Source organism: Branchiostoma lanceolatum, chromosome 19, assembly GCF_035083965.1.
Source record: "Branchiostoma lanceolatum isolate klBraLanc5 chromosome 19, klBraLanc5.hap2, whole genome shotgun sequence".
NCBI lineage: Eukaryota > Metazoa > Chordata > Leptocardii > Amphioxiformes > Branchiostomatidae > Branchiostoma > Branchiostoma lanceolatum.
Window position 1 is genome coordinate 11,885,413 of NC_089740.1, and position 20,218 is coordinate 11,905,630.

The 20,218-nt window shown below is 39.3% G+C and overlaps 3 protein-coding genes across 3 annotated transcripts; 1 reads left to right on the top strand and 2 right to left on the bottom strand.

Moving 5' to 3' along the window:
- Positions 1-355: 355 nt before the first annotated feature.
- LOC136426025 (protein N-terminal glutamine amidohydrolase-like) lies at positions 356-4,982 on the bottom strand. Its single transcript, XM_066414958.1, has 6 exons — positions 4,848-4,982; positions 4,151-4,247; positions 3,751-3,810; positions 3,071-3,219; positions 2,423-2,544; positions 356-1,965 (listed from the first exon to the last, which is right to left on the bottom strand). Exons 1-6 carry the CDS (start codon positions 4,910-4,912, stop codon positions 1,826-1,828), a joined length of 633 nt encoding a protein of 210 aa, XP_066271055.1. The 5' UTR covers positions 4,913-4,982; the 3' UTR covers positions 356-1,825.
- Positions 4,983-5,116: 134 nt separating this feature from the next.
- On the top strand, positions 5,117-7,702 carry LOC136426027 (UDP-N-acetylglucosamine transferase subunit ALG13-like). Its single transcript, XM_066414959.1, has 4 exons — positions 5,117-5,251; positions 5,383-5,545; positions 6,358-6,496; positions 6,935-7,702. Exons 1-4 carry the CDS (start codon positions 5,159-5,161, stop codon positions 7,044-7,046), a joined length of 507 nt encoding a protein of 168 aa, XP_066271056.1. The 5' UTR covers positions 5,117-5,158; the 3' UTR covers positions 7,047-7,702.
- On the bottom strand, positions 6,887-19,379 carry LOC136426024 (uncharacterized). Its single transcript, XM_066414957.1, has 11 exons — positions 16,147-19,379; positions 15,252-15,319; positions 14,353-14,503; positions 13,593-13,756; positions 13,048-13,202; positions 12,154-12,346; positions 11,555-11,632; positions 10,338-10,465; positions 9,878-9,994; positions 9,034-9,141; positions 6,887-8,614 (listed from the first exon to the last, which is right to left on the bottom strand). The coding sequence occupies exons 1-11, from the start codon at positions 19,331-19,333 to the stop codon at positions 8,515-8,517; spliced, it is 4,449 nt and encodes a 1,482-aa protein (XP_066271054.1). The 5' UTR covers positions 19,334-19,379; the 3' UTR covers positions 6,887-8,514.
- Positions 19,380-20,218: the final 839 nt, after the last annotated feature.

The following is a 20,218-nucleotide window of genomic DNA, read 5'->3' on the forward strand; positions in this document are numbered from 1 at the left end:
TAGCATTGTCAGTACCAGGGACTTTACTAGTGAGTCCCATATAAGTACCATGGATTGTGAAGTCAGTACCACGGACAGTACAATCAGTACCATGTACTGTGAAGTTTGTACTAAGGACAGTGTATGGGGTGGATATTCCAAACGTTGCATGACTCCCACTGTGTTTTCAATTATGTATATCCTTACCTATTGTTTAAACAAAACAAAATAGACAAAATAATTATCATAGTATATTTATGCACTATCCCCACCATTTTCACAGCATCTGGCTTTAAAGTGTAGAATTATGTTCTCTGGCAAGGTATTTGGTGACAGTTTCCAGAAACATGAAACAGCAGAAGAGTCAGAATACACATTAACAGACATTGAATGCTGTATATTTTTTCTTTATCTTGCTTAATTCATTCACAGTACAACGCACATTTACCACAGACAATGCATCATGAAAGTAACTTAATCTTTGCAGAGACATTTTCTAGGTTTGAAGCAAAACTTGTGCATCTAGTCCCCGTTGCAAACATGATACGTTATTTTTTTATCATTAACATTTTAAGACATGCAATTCTATTCTCAGAAAAAGGTAAAGACAGCCTAAAGCAAAGCCAACCCATTACATAAACACATTTATAAATGTATTGAAAGGTAACGACAGAGAACTGCAATGTATGCTATGGCAATGTATGTTTCCTTTTAGAAGTTATTACTAATAAGCAAAACAGAGTTCAAGAAAAAAAGGAAAATATTGAGACTGAATGCTTCCTCCCTCTTTGTATATGTATCAATATTTAGTGAAAAGTTGCTTGTTTAGTCAAATCTCTGAACTTCTATATCATTCAGATTACATTTTACCAGTAAGTGTCAGTAAGTGGTCAAGTCACAGTCATCTAATGACAAAAAATTGGGAGCATTTTTGGGATAGCCCCAGATGCTTATTACTAGTAGTACATGTACATGATTCAGGGGCAGAAAAGGTTATAGTATATCCTAGTTAGTGGTCATTTCTTTCATAGCATTGTTCAAAATCCTACATGTATGAAAAAAATCATTTTAGGAATGTGGCTGTGCATTTTGCAGTTAGTTATAAAGAACAACCATGTATGCGGAAAACACAAGGAAAACACCTATTTACAATGTATTGATAACCAACTAGAATGATGCACAAGTGCTCAAAGGAGAAAACTCATATATAACATTAGTTGAACACTAATCCTAGCTCTTCTTAATGCTTATCGTTTTATCACAGTACTTGTGGTATAATCTATATATAACGTTGCGTACACCCATGCATATATTGGTGTGGAGGTATTCAGTTTATACACCAAAAAGGGTATTTCTATTGTGAGAATATAGTATTAATTTTGGATGTATGTACTCATGTGACTTTGTTGTAAGTACAGTATTGTCTGCCATGATGAATGTTTAAACCTGGAAGCTACCAGTAAATTTCAATTCAAATACTGTAGATCCATCTACCTTTGCATGGGTTTTATTTTGCAGTACGATGGAAAATAGATTTTAGCGGTGTTTTAAATTTGCTGTTGAAACAGTTTTGTAGTACAGTAGTCATACAAGGGATACATATTTGCAGTGTGAATTTGCTGTGGAGAAGTCACAGTGAAAACTTCAAAACATAGAATCACTGTGAAAGTTTAAGGATTTTCAATAATATGTAATTGCAATCAAGGCATGTGCCTGTATGCAGATTTAGGAAACTGACTCTTCCAGATTCAACCAATCAGTATGGCCGCTGTGACATCATACAAACATCTTATCAGTGCCTCCTAAGCACTATGCATGCATTAGCATGGCTAAGCCATTAAACACATTAACTAGGATCTGGAGCCAGGGCTTGTTCTTCGACAGTTGGTGTCCGAAAGCGAAGTCTAAAAGTCTTGAGGTTGAGAATTTCTCCCACGAACGTGCTGGGGGTCATGTCGATGAACATCGGCAGATTCATGGCGCTCACTGGAAAAACGGAAAAAGGTTTTCTTAAAGTAAAATCACAATTTTTAAAAGATCAAAGAATCAAGTACAAAAAGTCCTCATGGACTGATGCACATTTAAACAATAGCTGACTATCACCAAAAAATCATGACCATAACAAGTCCAGAACAAAAGATATAAAACCATAAGTTCCCCTGCAGTACCAAAGAAACCTGCTAGGGACCCCAAAATCTTATCATTACCTGGAGACATCAAGACCTACATGTGACTCCCAAAATATTGTAAAAATCTATCCATGACTTCTTAAGTTATGCTATTCAGCCACAAAACCGTACATGCTACCAAAAATATAAAGATGGCAAAGATACAAAGTCAAAACATAAAAACATAAAAAATACAGCTACAAGGTGAAGGTATGAAGATGCATATAAGGAATTGAATGATGTGAAAGGACTGGAATGAACCGAACTGAACTTACGATCAGTCTGGATACAGGGGTACTCGGGTGGAGGGGACATCCATCCGCCGGCTACTCTCATGTGAGACCGATCCGAGGCAAAGATCATCAGGTAGTCTGTGGCAGGAACCACCCGGAACTTCCTGAAGGAAACAGAAGGTAGCTCAACGTTAGAAGACCATGTAAATAGTTTTCAATAGATTTCTTGGCCAAAATGTCAATGTACACGCCATTTTCTAGTAACTACATTACAGGTACATTAATTCATAATATATGGAAGGCATTCAGGACTGATGGAAGCCATAGAGAAACCATGATGTCTTATGAATTGAAACCATCCATTTGAAACTACAAGATTTTGTGAAGACACAGTGCAGAAATTCTCTTTTCATATTATTGAAAATCCTCTATACCAAATGTAAGAAGGGGTGGGGAGTATACCGATATCAATGACAGAACCTTTGATATTTAATACATCCATTCATTCATGACCTTATGATTTGATTACATGTAATTTGATTTTAATGGGATTGTGACGAATACAATACATGCGGGACAGAGGCAGGTATTGTTGGTGTCATGACCCACACATAAAACATTATAGAACAAAGAGAACATGTAGCAAAATATAAAACAAAACAGTTCATTATCTCAGGATAGAGCACTGACCTGTGGAACTGAGGCCTGAGCTCCTCATCACTATGAAAAGTTGCAGTGCAGTACCGGGAGAAGTTGCAAGGGAACGGTAACATGGAGTCTAGATCGTACACATCCGTCTGCTGCCCCTCTCTCTGGTGCAGCAGGACCACATGGTAGTCCTGCATGTCAGTAGACAAGAACATACAAACTGTGGTTAAACTGTCTTTTATCATAATCAAATTCTTCTAGAAGGTACATGGCTTTCCTATAAGTAAATGCAGTATAGTATATAACATGTACTTTCCCCAATTTAAAAAAAATATATCCTAAATACATTTATATACACATGTCTGGATATAGAGATTCCCGGTCTGAACTTTTAAACTCTGATTCATCATTGGCACTTTAGATCAATGGATTGACTTAGAACTCAGGATTTATAAATGGGAGACCGCCGTAACACATTCTTAGCATCCAGATCGATGACTCGGAGTTTATGTTGACAGACTCTGAACAGGGTCTCTACCTTTTAAATTGGGGATTCTACCCTGATAAATCTATTAGATAAAAAAGTTCCTCTAATCTCATCCTCATGCAAATATTGACTGGTCTACAATCACCCCTTAGCAAAAATAGACCACTGTACATGTATGAAAAATATCTACTCAAAAATCAGCCCGATTCTTTCAAATGTTCATCGCGAAACTTACCCAGACCACAGGTTTGCCAGGTCCATATTGTCTACCAGCTTTCTGCATCCACAGAGGGACCTGCAATAAAAGCAATTATAAATAAAGACAAATTTATGAATCATAAAAGGGAGTAATATCTCTAAGCAATCCACTGTCCTATCTATTAAGAATGATTTCTATTGTGATTGTACATGTAAGTTTGGCTGACTTAAACCTTCTCCCTGCTGCCTAACTCTGTAACCAATAGGGAATTGGGTGCCAAACAGCTACTTCAGAGTGCTATATGTTATCTTTAGTGATTTCATTCTAAGATTATGACCAAGAAAGAAAATTGTGTTAATGTCTCAATGATCATAACTCATTGACAGGGCATCAGATCATCCATAGGTGGCTATGAGATTGTTGTAAAATGTGTCACCTGCTGGGCTGCATTAGAGATGAACACCACGTAGAACTCCTGTATGAGAGAAGTGTTGTCTCGGACCCACTCACATAACTTGTAGATGTTCTCCTCACTGTGGAGTCCAATACATGTATATCATTATCAACCATTAATTAATACACAAGAATAGGAGATTCACAACCTCATATCTTAACCAACATTACAAGATGCCATAATTTGCATAATTAGAGTGCAAAGGTGTTCATCTTAAACTAATTTGCATGTGACAAGCACTACTACAAATTACCCATCATTTACTACTAAGGTATTTATCATCACCATCAACCATTAATTTTGGAAATAATGTTCTCATTTGCATGATAAATAGCCATAATTTGTATCCACGTAAAGGTAATGTCTACCGAATTATAATCATTAGTTGATATTACTGATAACGATTGATATGAAATCTAGTGAGCACACATAAATCATAATACACATATCCCTGGCTATCTAGGTTTTACTTTGAACAATAGAGAGAGATTTTCATCGCAAAACATCATAAACAGGACTCTACATTGTATATAATCGTGAACAAAGGAACGAGGTCAATCGGTGTATATTATTTTTGAAAAGGAGACGCTAAAAAGAAAGATACGACCACAAGAGAACGCAGAGGTTTTCCTAAGATTAAATTTTATCAGAAAAAGTGACATTTTTCCTAATTTCTTACCAATAACAAGCAGTATAGACACATTCTTCACTGGACGGCAAAATTCTATCCGCAGCAGCTGCCATTTTGTTTTCACCTTTGACCTTATAGGTGGCTACGAAACAATTTCAATGCCTGAAAGAAAATAATAATCTTTTCAGCAAGAAAAACATGAATAAAGAAAGTCATTGAATGAAAAAATAAATACATGAATTTAAAAAAGGAACGATGTGTAAGATCATGATAAACAAGGTACTATTTTTTATCAAATGTGCTATTGCTTTTAGGCACCATATGTCGTGCATGAGACAGGCTTAGGTAAACAAACGAAAATGTCGGACAGAGAAAAATGTGTTTTTGTGACAGTGGGAACAACTAGTTTTGATCCGCTAATAGAACTGGTTTCCGGCGGCAGTTTTTGTAAGGTAAGATATTCTAAAGTCGAGATCGTTGAAATATCATCTCAACTTAGTCACAGCTTTTGCCATACGTCCAGAAAAACTACCGTAAAAACTCTTTTTTTTTTTCTAAAGTAGTGAAATATATTTTTTTGCAGCTCCTTGAAGACTTGGGGTACGCAAGACTGTTACTACAGATAGGACGAGGCCAGTATGAACCAGAAGGTTTCGTCAAACCTGGGTTTAGACTGGAATATTACAGGTTCAAGGACACCATAGCTGAGGATATACAGGGCGCTAGTCTGGTCATCAGCCATGCAGGTTAGTGACCTAGTTTAACCCCAGAAGTGTCGAGTTGCCTTAAGTATTTTTTAAAATACTAAGCAACTTGACAAACGGATGTAACATTAACTGGTATGGTTAACCCCAGAAGTGTCAAGTACATGCTGAACATTTTACAAAGTGTGGTTGAATAGCCCTAAGAGGTGTCAAGCACATTTTATAGCTGCATGCTATAGTATGAGAATGTATGATTAACCCAAGAAGTGTCAAGCACAACAGTTTATAGCTGAAGACTACATTGTATAGCAATCGGAATGTACAAGTAACACTGGTAAGGTTAACCTTATAAGTGTCAAGCATATTCAGACCTGCACACTATACATGCATGCATCATGATCAGAATGTAACACTGACATGCGTCACACTATCAAGCTACACCAAGCTGCACTAAGCATCACACTAAGTGAGGTGAAATTCCAGAGAATTATCATTCATAGGATATGGGAGATTCTTTATACACAAGTCACCTGCTAACGTTTCGATGTCTGTCAGACACCTTCTTCAGAGCTTCTGACTGGAGTACTGCTTCTCACCGCTATAAGTAGCCGATGTAGGTGGCAAACTTAGCCATATTTGGGACAGTGCTCTCACCGCAATAGCGCCACCTACATCGGCTACTTATAGCGGTGACAAGCAGTACTCCAGTCAGAAGCTCTGAAGAAGGTGTCTGATAGACATCGAAACGTTAGCCGGTGAGATCAATACCTGGTTGTGTATAAAGAATCTCCCATATCCTATTTTCTACCAACCTGATGAAATTATTTTCGGAATTATCATTCATGTATCCTCAGGTGCAGGAAGCTGTCTGGAGACCCTAGGAGCGGGGAAACCCCTGGTGGTTGTGATCAACGAGACGCTGATGAATAACCACCAGCTGGAACTGGCCAACCAGCTGTATAAGGACGGACACCTGTATTATGCCACCTGCAGGTGCATAAGATACCTCATACTTTTGTAGTTTTGTTTTCTGCAGTGAAAAATGTACCCTTTCAATCAATGTTAACCATTTTTAGTCATTTCAACCTTAAAAAGTTGCTAAAATGTTGAGTATGTGTCCCCAAAAACATATCAAGGGTATTTATAAAAGAACTTAAAATTGTGTGGTATAGGGTATGTACTCATTTGACAAGAACATTGTACAAAGTATTGTACACAATGTTTTTTTTTTAACTAAGGGCATTTCTTTCTATATAATGTTCTTGGTAAAACACTTAAGTTTTTTAATTAATTTGAATGTGTAAATAATGTAAAAACAGTCATGTAGTCTCATGATTTATATACAATCAAATAGTTTAAGACAAGAAATTAGAAAACCGCAACTTCAAAGCGCTAGCGTTCTTATTTATTGAATCATATTTTTTCTTGCAGCAACCTTAGACATCTTCTGAAAGACATGGACATCGGCAAACTCAAGACATTTCCTCCTGGAGAACCTGAGAAGTTTGCAGCTTTCTTAGACAAAGTTATGGGGGTGTCCTAAAATCTTAGTTCTTACCTTACAACCAACACCACTACTATGAAATAAGACCAAATAGAAAAAATTAAGACTATTTATGTCTATGCGCTCCATATATGCTACTTACACACTTCAAATTATTGAGTAAAAAGATTTGTAAAAAGAAAATTGTATAATTTTACAAATGTTCAAACTTAACAGTTTCACACATCATTTCAAAATGAAACTTAAAGCTGGAAAAAATCAGAAGTTTCCACACCATAGTTCACACAAATTAAGTAAAGAAAACTTTACACAGTTCAGTTGCCCAAACTTACATATGATCATGAAAAGAATAGCTGCAATTGCAGGAACCTTATATTGCACATTACCTAAGCACTAAGACAGCTACATATATGTAGTATGTTCAGCATGTAGAATCCTTGCTATAATATGAACAAGGATTTTTGTGGCTTTTATGACATATTGCTATTTGTTCAAAACTTACATAGCAGGATTTCCAAAATCACAATTGTTTGTAAATACATTGTAATGGTACCAATGAATAGAGTTAGATATACTAAATATACTTTAATATTTCTTATTGTAAAATGTACCAATTCCATTGACTTAAGGGAATTAATGCCAATTTCCACACACAAAAAATATAATTTGATATTAAAGTTGTTCTGTATATCTTCTGGGCAATGATTGTCTTTTGCAAACACTGGACGACTACTGCACTTTTTCAGGATTGTTAAGATAAAACCTTTCATTCTATCTACAGATAGGTTTATAGTTATCTTTCATGATCATACACTCTTCTATAAAAAATTCATGTCAAAATTTTCCACATCAAGATATTTTCATCTTTGACCTTGTGATGATTTCCACTTTTTCATTGTTTTACAGTAAATTACAGCATTTAAAAACTGTACAAAAATATGGCTAATATATACAAACCAATACAGTCAAACCCCTGGTCTAAATAAGTACTCAAGGGACAGGAAAAATGGTCGATATGGGGGAGTTACGGACAAATGTTCCAGTTATCACTTGTCAAGTCATTAAATTCTGGACATGCAACTTTGTTTTCAGTATCTTCCTTAACCTTCTCCCTGCTGCCTAATCCCATCACCAAGACACATTTGGTGCCAAACAGCTACCTTAGCAGGAAGAAGGTTAAGACAGCTTTCTTGTACTTTGTATAAGTAACGGTAGCATGCTTAGTCCAGTGGTTAGAAACCCTGTCCCTGGATCAAGAGGTCGGGAGTTCAAATCCCATCAGCTCGCCTTACATACACACTTTCTGGAAAGGGTAATAGTCCTTAGGATGGAACATTAAGCCGTGGTCCATTATTCATTGTACTTGTAGGAAAGAGCTTGGGGATTTTCCCCAGTACAAAGAACCTGTAAATACCCTTCATAGCATCTGTCTTCTCTGTCATGACCAGGGAAAGAGTAGCTCTTTATCAAGCTAAACTGGTCTTTTGAACTCAGCGTCAGACTTCTGTTACTTTCTCCCCAGCTCCACTGCTACCTTGCTGTTTGCCACCTTGATTGCACCTTCATTCCTGATTCTTTTACAACCAATCACATGGAGGGTGTGAAGTCTGCAAAAGAAAGGGGACAATTTATCTGTGTTCATGGTAGAATCAATATGAAGACAGATTTTAAAGGTCCTTTCCAACAAGAAGGAATTGAATTTATCCATTGCAGATTTATGAATGATGCTGTTAAGTCCGATCAAATTTTGTTGGGAATCGAATCAAGCTTACACTACCACAAGTATAATTTCAAAATTTCCCAACTTCCAAATATATTGTACTTTTTAATTTTTCTATAACATAAGATACTTAAGAATTTAATCTAAGGCATGTTAAAAGAACCATTATATTAGTTAGTCTATATGGTAATGCCCCAAGTTGAGTGGATCAAACTAAATATATAGGCATAAAAAAACATCTAACTATTATGTTGTGTTCCTGAAATATGTACATGTCTATCACACACATGTTATATAGAGAATTACCTTGGACAATTCTTTACCAGTTTGACCACGGCAGACTCTGTGATGTCACAGAAGCTGAGCTTGACGGTCTCCAGAGTTCTGTTGCAGTAGCTGCCCAGTAGAGTCACACTGGAGAGAGACAAACCGTGAGGTCAGATGGAAAGCAAATAGATCTACGGACCAAACTGCAATTCCTAGGGCAAGATAAGTTTTTATCTAATTACTAATGGTATGGGACGGTCTTGCTTACAGCCGTGGGTGTCTATCACCAAGATGCAAAAACAAAGCTATCGCAATAGTGCCGTACCATTTATTGTCCGCTTACATAATGCGTATATATAATGTCTATCGCTGTGATCTTTGTATATTGTCTTAAAGAATTAGTAGTTTTTAATGTATTTCGTATTTAATTGTGAATTGACGTGAGCTATTTTTAATGTAAATGCCACAGCAACAATTCAGTCGTTTGACTGCTACTGTTGTGCATTATATTATCCTCTGAAATAAACCATTCATACAAAACAGATTTTGAGAAGCATTTAAGTGGATAGTGTTCAGCACCAAGGACAGGCATGCTCACCTGTGTGTGGATAGTGTTCAACACCAAGGACAGGCATGTTCACCTGTGTGTGGATGGTGTTCAGCACCAAGGACAGGTATTTTCACCTGTTTGTGTATAGTGTTCAGCACCAAGGACAGGCATGCTCACCTGTGTGTGGATAGTGTTCAGTACCAAGGCATATGTATGTGTGTGCGTTTGGATAGTGTTCAGCACCAAGGAGAGACATGTAGTCGTGTTTGGATAGTTTTCAGTACCAAGGGCTACACTGGATGAACATGAAATAAAGTTAACACTGTACATTACCTTTTGGTTGAGATGGCTGTTGAGCTGAGGTCTATGTATGTCAGCTGTTTGCTGTTATTTGCAAATGCCCGAACTCCTGAATCAGTCACATTTCTGCATCCACTCACATCAACACTCCTAGAATGAACACAGATGTCAAAGTGTTAGCTGATAAGTCTAAAAACAAAACTAAATGCAGTCCTAGAATGAATGCTCATGTAGGGAATATAGTCAAAGTTCAAACTTTCATCCCAACACAAGGAACCAAATTTTTCATCTGTCATTTCGCCTGGTCTGGGAAAACTGAAGACAGTGGGGCAATTTCTATGGAGGAAGCTGAACAACTGATAATTGGTGTCTGCATTTAGATGTTGGAATGAAAGTTCTAACTTTAAACCTCAACACAATCTTTATAACTGTTAAAAGATAGAAGTCATCGCTTCTGTCTGTTTCATCAGTCTTTTCAGGAGATTTTACCTACCGTACGTTTGGAAGATACGTAGCAATTTCCACCAGTGCAACGTCTGTGACCTGAGGACAGTTAGCCAGGGTGACTGTCTGTAGTCTACCGCAGCAACGGACTATCTGGTGAACCGACTCATCTTGAACCTTAAGGTAAAAAACATAAAACTGACTTAAGAAAAACTGAAACACACATTTCACATTGAAGCACTTGACAAGAAACAGGATGAAAAATCAACTGACACGATTACAACCCCAACTACTCCATGGCAAAAAAAACAACTCAAGAAAAACCTGAAACACTTTACGTTTGTGAATACTAGTCGACGTCATCCAGGAAATTGAAGAATAGAATTTCAATTCAATCTATACCACTGGATTACAGTATGAAATTATCAGACATTTCAAGTGTCCACCTTACAATTATCATCAGTGAAGGAAATAATGAGAATCAAAATTTTATTCTTGAAACACACATTTCACATTAAGGCCACACCAATTTAATTTCTTGGTTAACAGATTTCTTTTCTTAAATTTTAGCAAAAAAAAATCATGAAAACAGAAGGCTGGGGTGGAAACTTGCACCTGACCCTGTTCACTCCCTGAAACTGTGTGCACCAAAGTACAAACTTTCCTCTGAGATTCTGTTTTCCTGTTAATTTTCCAATCTAGCATTTTTTTTTAAATTCTGTTAACCAAGAAATTAAAATGGTGTGGCCTAAAGCCTTTGACAGGAAACAGCATAAACCATTTACTGACACAATTACAACCTCAACAGCCCTATGGCAAAGAAGAAACCCAATCGACATATTGGAATGATTGGGCAAAAAGCTGATGGCTGCCAGTAAGATTTTGGCGAGGCCTCAGGGCAGAGCCTATTTCTGCTGGAACTTTTTCTAGCTGGAGGCAATGATGTACTGACCATTTACGGTTCTCTATACCACGGGTGTCACACAGACTCAGACAGAGAAGGGTCCAGTTTGCTGGTCACTGCCTTTGGGCAAGTGAGGAGATTATCTCCTCACTCATTCTGTGGAGGCCCAGGGGAAAAACAAGATCCAGAAAGCTGACTTTCCCCGGGGCTCTATCTAGAGACACCTCAATTTACATGGAAGACCTTAGTGCGGCCATGGCAGATAGACTGGTGTGGTCGGAAGTTGTGCATGGAGTTGCCCCGTCCCCCCCCCCCCCGGGGGTCGACCGGTGATGATGATGATGATGATGATGATGACTGACCTGTTTGCAGCCTCTCAGATCCCAAACCTCCAAGCTCTTCAGCTTACTGGCCATCTGTCTGATCAGTTTGTCAGTAACCTGATAGAAGGATGAAAATTTTGAGTGTGAGATACAGATTTCAAAGAAAAAAGTTCATTAGACCAGGTGAATAAATGAATACAAACCTTCAAAAACTGCTTGCACCACAGGAGGCTTACAACATTTGAATTAATTCAAATGCTGTATGAAAAACTAGGCATAAAGCATGCAAAAGCATCACTGTACATGTATATGAAGCATGTTTGTTGATATATATATAGCGCATTTGAATGCTGACCAAAATTATGTAACCTCCATTAACATATTAATCCACGGGTTACGTAAATCCGCCACTTTAAAAAGAAGTGAGTTTGGAAGATTTCAAGGGCAGCACCCCCCAGGTTTGCACAGTTTAGATATACAGGAGTGCATTATACTGGGGGACGTTGGGTTGGAGATCTGTTTGGACGTATCTTTTCAGGGTGGCGGAATTATGTACCCAGGTGAAATTATGTTAGTAGATGTTATATCCTCCTGTGACAAAAATATTCTTGAGTATCACAATACAGTACACTACTGACCTTATAGCACTGTCCCATATTGAGGACCCTGAGATTGGCGCAGTTTTGAGCCATACCCAGCAGGCATTGCTGTGTGATGTTGAAGCATCCGAAGACTTCCAACACCTGGAGAGTACTGCCATGTCTGTTCACCACATAGTTCAGGGACTCATCTGTGATACTCTGGCACCCATTCACACACAGGACCTCCAGTCTGAAACATACAAGAAAATAGTGGAGTTGTAGCAATTCTACAGTAAATGTTACAGCTATTAGTATTCTACTAACATTATATCATCATCATCATCATTCCTCTCCTTATTGGGGTGTAGAATTGATGCAGATAACAGTTAGCAAATACAATCATTGTCTTCAATTTCAAGGTTCAAACAGAAAGGAATGACCTTCCCCTCAAAGAGAATGGCTTCTATTGTCCGACTACGATCATACTGACTTGAGACTTGAAATAAAGAATATTCTGCAACTGCAAAGATTTAGATCACTCCAGTCTTTGTCTGAGATTCAGCAAGACAACATAAAGAGATAGGACAGGGAGGAATGCTGAAAGCTAACAAATCTGTGTGTAGCAAGGCACAGACTTTAAGCTACTGACTGAGGCTGTTTTCATGTAGATATACGAGTTCAGCTACATTTTGATATCTATACCCCTTGGTGCTTAGTGCTATCCACATACAGGTAAACATGCCTGTCCTTAGTGCTGAACACCATCCGTGTACAGATGGACATTCCAGTCCTTGGTGCTGAGCACCATCCACACACAGGTACACATGCCTGTCCTTGGTGCTGGACACTATCCACTCATAGGTGAACATGCCTGTCCTTGGTGATGAATATAAATATATGAAGATCTGAGATCAAACATATCAAATAGTGTGGCTTCAAAAAAAATCTTACCTTTTGCTGATGTCTGCTACAGCCATAGCTCCATTGTTAGTAGCGTTGCTCCAGCTGGCGTCTAGAGATGTGATGTTGTGACATCGGGATGAGGCATGGAGTAAGACCAGGTCTCCAGTCAGTGCACCGCCACTACAGCCACTGAAATTCAGCTCCTAGAAACACACAATTAACAATCATTTGTATCAATACTTAAGCTCCGTGTTGGTTAGCTATTAACTCCTTGGATGTGTACAAAGAACTTTAGCCAGAATGTTAACCAGTGAATTACTAACCTGATAAACTTATTCAGTTTTATTTTTCAACTTTTTAAAGACTTTGCAAAAAATTTCATCTTTATGTTAGTCATGATGCCAATTTCCCAACTTTTCTTCAGTGCTGATTGTTGCATTTTTAACATATATGGGATAGACCTTTTTCTAGCTTCTCATTTCTGGTTTGCAGTTAAGAAAAAGAAAACTAAACAGCATAGAAATGAGATTTTAATCTTTATTTTCATCACTCAGTTTTAGGTCTAACGATAGAAGAAAAATCTTCCCGATTACCTTTAGAGAGTCCTTACAACTTTTGAAGAGGTCCCTCAGCCCTCTCTCTGTGACTGTGCTGCCTGTACACTGGAGAAGCCTCAGGGTTTGTGGACTATGCTGTCCAATATAGCACAGCAGCTCATCACTCAAGTCAGTCCTCTTGGTCAGGGTGATGTTTCTCCCTATGATGCAAGAAACAAAGTAATCTGTAAGTGTATGTGTGCTGCACATGTACACATTGTCTCGGTTTTTATTTGGCTTTTGTTGTGACCCATGTATGTCCATATTCTGTTAGTATTTGAATTTGTAATTCATTTTGGAAAAACCAATAAAGAGAAAAAAAAAAGTAATTCCATCAACTGCGTTCTCTAATCACCAGGCAAAGATACAATATATTGTAGGTCAAACCTCCATATAGCCAGGCAGTACTGAAATAAGTGAGTGTTTGGAACAGCCATCGACATATACATGTGTGGCTTATGTCTGACTGTTACATTTTACATTCCCCCTGGGAAAGAGCATAGTTTTTTTCAATAAATGTAGAATTTTGTATTTTGAGGAAACACATTTTCAGAAAAGATCAGCATTTCTAAAGCAAAAAATTTGGTCAAAAACATGCTTCCAATTCGAGATGTCACCAAAACTTGTGTTCTTACAAAGAGATTCTGTACAAAATGTAGTGAGGTAATGACATTACCTAATAATGATTTTTTAGATTCTTTCAACTACATATACTATATGCCTCTGACCCAGAGGCTTCGTCAAAAAGTGTTCTTACAGAGAGACTCGTCCATGGCTACCCTGTAGAAGTGGTGGCAGGTGGAGGCCACCCTGGCCAGGTCGGGCTGAGAGAGGAACGACAGGATGTACAGCAGCAGCTCATCAGGGAGGAACAGCCACGGGGACTCGTCACTGTCTCCGCGGGGGGTCTGTGGGGGGCATCAGAGGACAATTTGATCTGTATTTGTATGGCCGGTATAATAGCCTTTCGACATGACACATCAGCTTGGCAGGCATGAGGCGCGGCAGCAGCTGGTTATATTACACTGAACAACCTGTCACATCTAATTTTTTTTACATCTAATTGCAAGCATTACCTAAAGCTATCCAGCGAAGATGCTCTACTGTACTTCATGATTATGACTTCCATTCTACAAAAGAAAGATTGGCACTTGGAAAAATGTTTGCGTATAACTATAAAAAAACTTTGTTATCCAGTGTCTTACCAATGAGATGAAATCATTCACGGATGAAAGATTTTGTAACTTACTGTACATTCTTAAATTTTTGCTGTGTTTTCAGTTTGCAATTCTTGAGGTGACCACAAACTCATTGAACTGCAAAGTTATATTCTCTCTTCCAATATTTCAGTTTCAACTGTAAACTCAAATTTAAAGATATTGTTTTTGATGTTTTTGATGAAATAAATACAACAGGTCTGATTGTGCTAAAGTTATAATTATCTCCATGAAAAATGGAGATGTAGTTTTGTTGTCAAAATCTTCCAAGGAGAATAACTGAACAAATAAACAATGAATTTGCATGATATTTTTTGGTGAGTTTTCTTCCCAAGAAAGTTACATTAATTGAGTGTGCTTCTTCTCCATTGCTTTCCAAGAATCAACAACTTCCTTGCAAAATCATTGTGCCCTTTGAAATACATGTATATCCACTCACCATTGTCAGGATCTTAGCATAAGTCTGGTTGTCTAGATGGTACTTCATCGTAGGTCTGGAGCCAGGACCTGGAATGGAGGGGGGCAGAGTGAGAATCTTTAACCTTCTCCCTGCTGCCTAACACTCTGTGACCAATAGGGAATTGGGTGCCAAACGGCTACTTCAGTGTGCTAAAAGTTAAAGACCATTGCCTCTATCTATATCTCATGTGTTATAGGAATGATTTCCAAAGATATAGACCAAGGATATCAACTGTATTGATATTAAACAAGAACAAAAAGCGTTGTCAAAGGAACTTTTCTAACTACATTCAGAAACCTGCATGGTAGCATGTTATGATAATAAGGTAAATGTTGGATTATATGAAAGAATTGATGTATGATACAACAAAATGGTCAAACTTTCACAGATTATTAACTGAAGAAAAAAAACCTCTTGTGTTCATAAAAAGTTACAAAACTGTAGAACAAACACATTGTTATTTTGTATTGAAACAGAAACTTGATGTAACTGAGTCAATGTTGTAAACCTTCAAGTGTTCATTCTGAACAAAAAGGTACCTCCTCTCCTAGTTTACTCTTCAGCATCAGCTGTATCCCTGTCTCCAATCCTTAATACTGTGTCTTCTATCATGTCAAAAACTGGAATTGACACCATATAACAATGATATCTTGTTGCTTGGTTCACATTATATATCTTTCTGACAAATTCTGTACTTATCATTCAACACAATACATCATGGCTGCAATAAAAGTTTTTACTTGATGTCTCCTTAAAAAGGCCACTCAGTACATGATTGCATACTGATCTGGTATATCCAAATGTCAAAAGTGATACCAGCTTTAATAAATGCCTCCACCCCTGAGGCATTGCCAAAAAATATATGGATTCTTACCTTTTCCCTGAGAGAAGCTTGCACTGTGAATGGAAAGGAAGTCCTCTTCCCTTATCGCTGTGGATGACCTTGAAGCTGACCATGGCCTCTGACCTCCAGACGCGTTTACTGACCTTTCACCAGAACTTGACCCTTGTCCTCCTGTTGACCTCTGACCTGCGCTGGCAGGTCGTCGCCTGGATGGTTTGCTGTCTCCACTAGTGCTGCTTGCTGACTCAGCACTCAACTCAAAACCTACTGACTTTTGCTTCGACCCAGCAACCTTTCTCTTTTCACCACTTTTGACCACACTTGACCTTGTCTTGAGTTCACCGGGGTTGTAGGAATCCCAGGCTATACTTGACCTTTGCCAGTGTCTCTTGTACCCTTGCGTGATGTATGACGCCCCTTGGTTGGAACTCTGGGATTTCTGTTTCCCTTTTCTGAGCTGAGGCTCTTTGCTTTGCTGTAGGTGTGGCGCCGCTCTTTCACCTGGGTTTGTCAAATCAAGTCTTTCCTTTATTCCATATGGATGGATGTTCCATTCTTCTGCTCCATCAAAAGTCTGAGATTCTTGCAGTTCATTTTCTAGTACAACCATGTTGTCTCTGGCATCAGCATTTCCTGAGTTCCTCACATCAACAGAGACGTTTTTATTTTGTACAGGCTTTCTCTTTTCTTTTGGCCTGTCATCATCACTTGAGTCACTGTCTAAAGCCAAACGTAGCTCTTCTTTGCTTGGAAACTGCTTGTGGTGTGGCAACAACATCTGATTGTCCATTTCTGCAAAGCCGCTACGAGCAAGAGTAGATCTCGATCTTTCAAAAATGATCTTGTCACTGCTTTGGACAGGTTGTAGCTCTTTCACTCTGTTGTCTTCAACAGATGCAGCACCCGTGGTATATTGCTGCGCCACAGTTGTTCTCTCTACAACTGGGTTTTCTTTTGAGGTCTTTGTTGTGTGTACATCATGTTTAGGTGGGCTCCCTTGCCAGTCCCAGTGTTTAGAAGCACTCACATCCCTGTCCACATGTGCAGTCTTGCTTAGAAGCGGATACTTTTCATGAGACCTGTAGCTTGGTACAACTGGATAGTGGCCAAAAAAATCAGTGAGATCATCGGATGGAAGGGCGGGGTCTGAGACATTGCTAACAGTCTGAAAATTCTTGCCACTAGGACCTGTAGGTAGATTTCCTTTGAGATGGCTGTCTACTACTGCCTCTCTAGCTTCTATAGTGCTTGCATAAAAACTATCCGCAGATTTTTTGTAGTCGCTATGACCATGAGAAGAATAGCTTGGACCACTCGGACCACTTTGGACGGTACCATGGATACTGTCAGAAACTGTGGCAAATTTGTTACCACCATTTCCCTTACTCGGTACTTGATTTGCCTCGCCCTGAAAGAGTTTGTATCTTTCAGCGGCTAGGTCACTGACCTGGTGTTTTTCGGTTGCAGGTGCGCCGTTGCTAGGCGTGGCTACATCACCATGTTGATGGCTGCTAGGTGATGAGTCTACACCCAACAAAGCAGATCCACATTCTGTGCACCAGGCAGCATCTAAGTCATTATCCCCTGTACAGCTTGGACAAATCTTTACCAGCAGTCTCTTTGCTGCTCCTTCTTTGGGTTCCTTGAGGTAACCGAACCCAAGTTTCCTTAATGTTCTAGAGACAGGGCTAAGAAGTGGTGATATGGACTCCTTAGCTTGGTTTCCATCTTCCTCAATGGTAGCACTGTTCTTTGTGTCCGTCCTTGTTGCTTCAACATGCCCGATGGCTGCTGGATTGTCAACTCTAAATTTGACATGACCAAGTCCAAGATTTTTAAGAGTTCTGGAAACAGGGCTAAGTTGCGGGTCTTCCTTCCCAATTTTTCTTGCTCTACTCTCTTCCGTCGCATCCCCAAGCCGTGGAGAATCCGTTTGTGGGAGGGCGGAGTTGTCTACCGACTGAACCCACCGAGCAACAAAGTCCGTACGGCTCTCTTCTTCACCCGTCACAGACCCTTCCCTTGCGACTTGCTCCTCCTCCACGCTTTTTCTCAGCTTCTGCTCAACATAGAACCTCACGGCTTCCAGATGTCTCTCCGGGGAGCTGGAGGTCTTGGAATGCGAGCTGTGCTTCCGTTGGTGAGTACGCTGTGGTGGACTTTGTCTGTTGAAGTCATTCTTGTCCCAGGAGCGTCGAATGAAATCTATCGTGGACTCATTCCTTCTTGGCGGTGGGGAAGTTGCTATCCTCGCTCTGCTCATAGGTGACGTCTTTCCTGGAAACGGTATTTTGGGACCTATTTCCCATGAGCCTTCAACTATACCGTTTCTTGCTTCCGCTCTTTCTCCTGTCTCTTCATATTTGTTTTCAGCATTCACCAACTCAAAGTATTTTCCTATTGGATCCAAATGTTGTTCTTCTGTACCTGTATGGTTTCTGAAGACAGTGGTAACTTTTAATGGTGAAATAGGTCTAGCGCTCGGTCTGTGGGTTTTCAGACCTAGTTCTTCAATCTGGGATTCGGTCTGAGAAGCATCCAAAAGGTCTGATCTGTATACAAGTGCAGACGTATTGTCGTCTTTCGACTGTACCTTGTGTTCCATGCTTGGTATGTGTCTTCTTGGTTCACTTTCACCAGCCACTTCAGTAGCCGGATCTGTTTGACCTTTGAACTGCACGTCACCATCTACCTGTTGTTGTTTTCTTGCAAATTTCTGCCTGCTGGCTCGTGTAGGGTTCCATGTGAAGTGCCCAAGATCAAGCTTCCCTGACAAGTCAGATTCTTTCAATCCCCAGATGTCTAGCAGTAGATCATCCTCAGCTTGGCCCCGAGAACCAATCGTTAGCCCCTCAAACTTTTCTCTTGCTTTTGAAGTGGAACTTTTGCCTTTACCATCATTTCCCTCATTTAAGACCCCATAGGGTATCTCCATTTGTGGTGATGACTTTGTTTGTGAGGTCTGGAGATAGCCACCACCTTGTTCCCTTTCATTGTATGTTCTGATTGGCTTATCTGACTTTTTATTTAAGTCTCTGTTGCCAACAGCTGCCAAGTTTGCTTGTCGTTTCCTGATGTTTCCCTCATTTTCAACCCTGTAGGTCTCGTCTCCTTTGTTACTATCTTCATAAGATGATACCATGTTTTTCCTTGGTTTACCTTCTTGTTGACTTGTATACAAGATGTCGTCAGTCCAATCCATATCCCCACGATACATTTTCTTCTGCTGACCCTTTTTTGATAGTAAGAGTTCTTTTGCACTTTTTCCTCCTTTCTTGGGCAAAGTGGCATCAGTATGGAAACCAACCCAATACGCTTCAGGACTTAGTTTCGTATCCGGTACTGCAATCTTTCCATTTCCACTTTGAGTAGAATGCAGCTCAACATGTGTTGATGGATCCTGATACTTTTCCAGAAGTGAATTTCTGTTGCGTACAGTTGCAGCGTCGAACTTGTCTTTTGTTTGCAATGCGTTAAATCCTACATTCTGTTGTTGGTCAAAAGTTTGGCTCCTGGTAGCTTCTCTATTATTCCCTGCTTTCTTAGCTTGTTGTGCTGGATTGGATGTTTCAGAGATTGTATTTCTGCTGTGTTCTCTTGATTTCCTTGCATCTATGGTTTCTCTTCTGTCCTGTGAGTGCGTTTTGATTTCAGTAGGCGCCTGAGCTGAGGGATTCCTGCCTGGGGTGTTTTCTTCCTCTAGCTTCTTTTCAAAGTACGCCAACCTCCGTTGCCGAATTTCTTTTCGCTGTTTTGTCCTTGGCGTGTCTTTGGCAGCACTTTCTCTGGATGCCCCTCCCAGCTGCGGGTAGTTTTTATCAACAGACAGCATTGTTGCAGCGCTTTGGAGGGAAGAGAAATCATTCATACATTAATTAAGAGCAAAGCTTCACAGACCAGGGGGCTACGGTAACTAAAGTGGGGCCTCAGAGGTCGTAGTACTGAGACAGAGTCAAGAGTTCTGTAGTAGACTTCACTTCATTTCTCTTTACTCCCAGAAAAAAGCTGTAGTCTATGTAAGTAGAGCACGATGTGTAGTACAGCAGTTAAAAGAACAAGTGTGAAGAGGGCCTATTTAGCCACTGAGTCTTATATAGTTAAA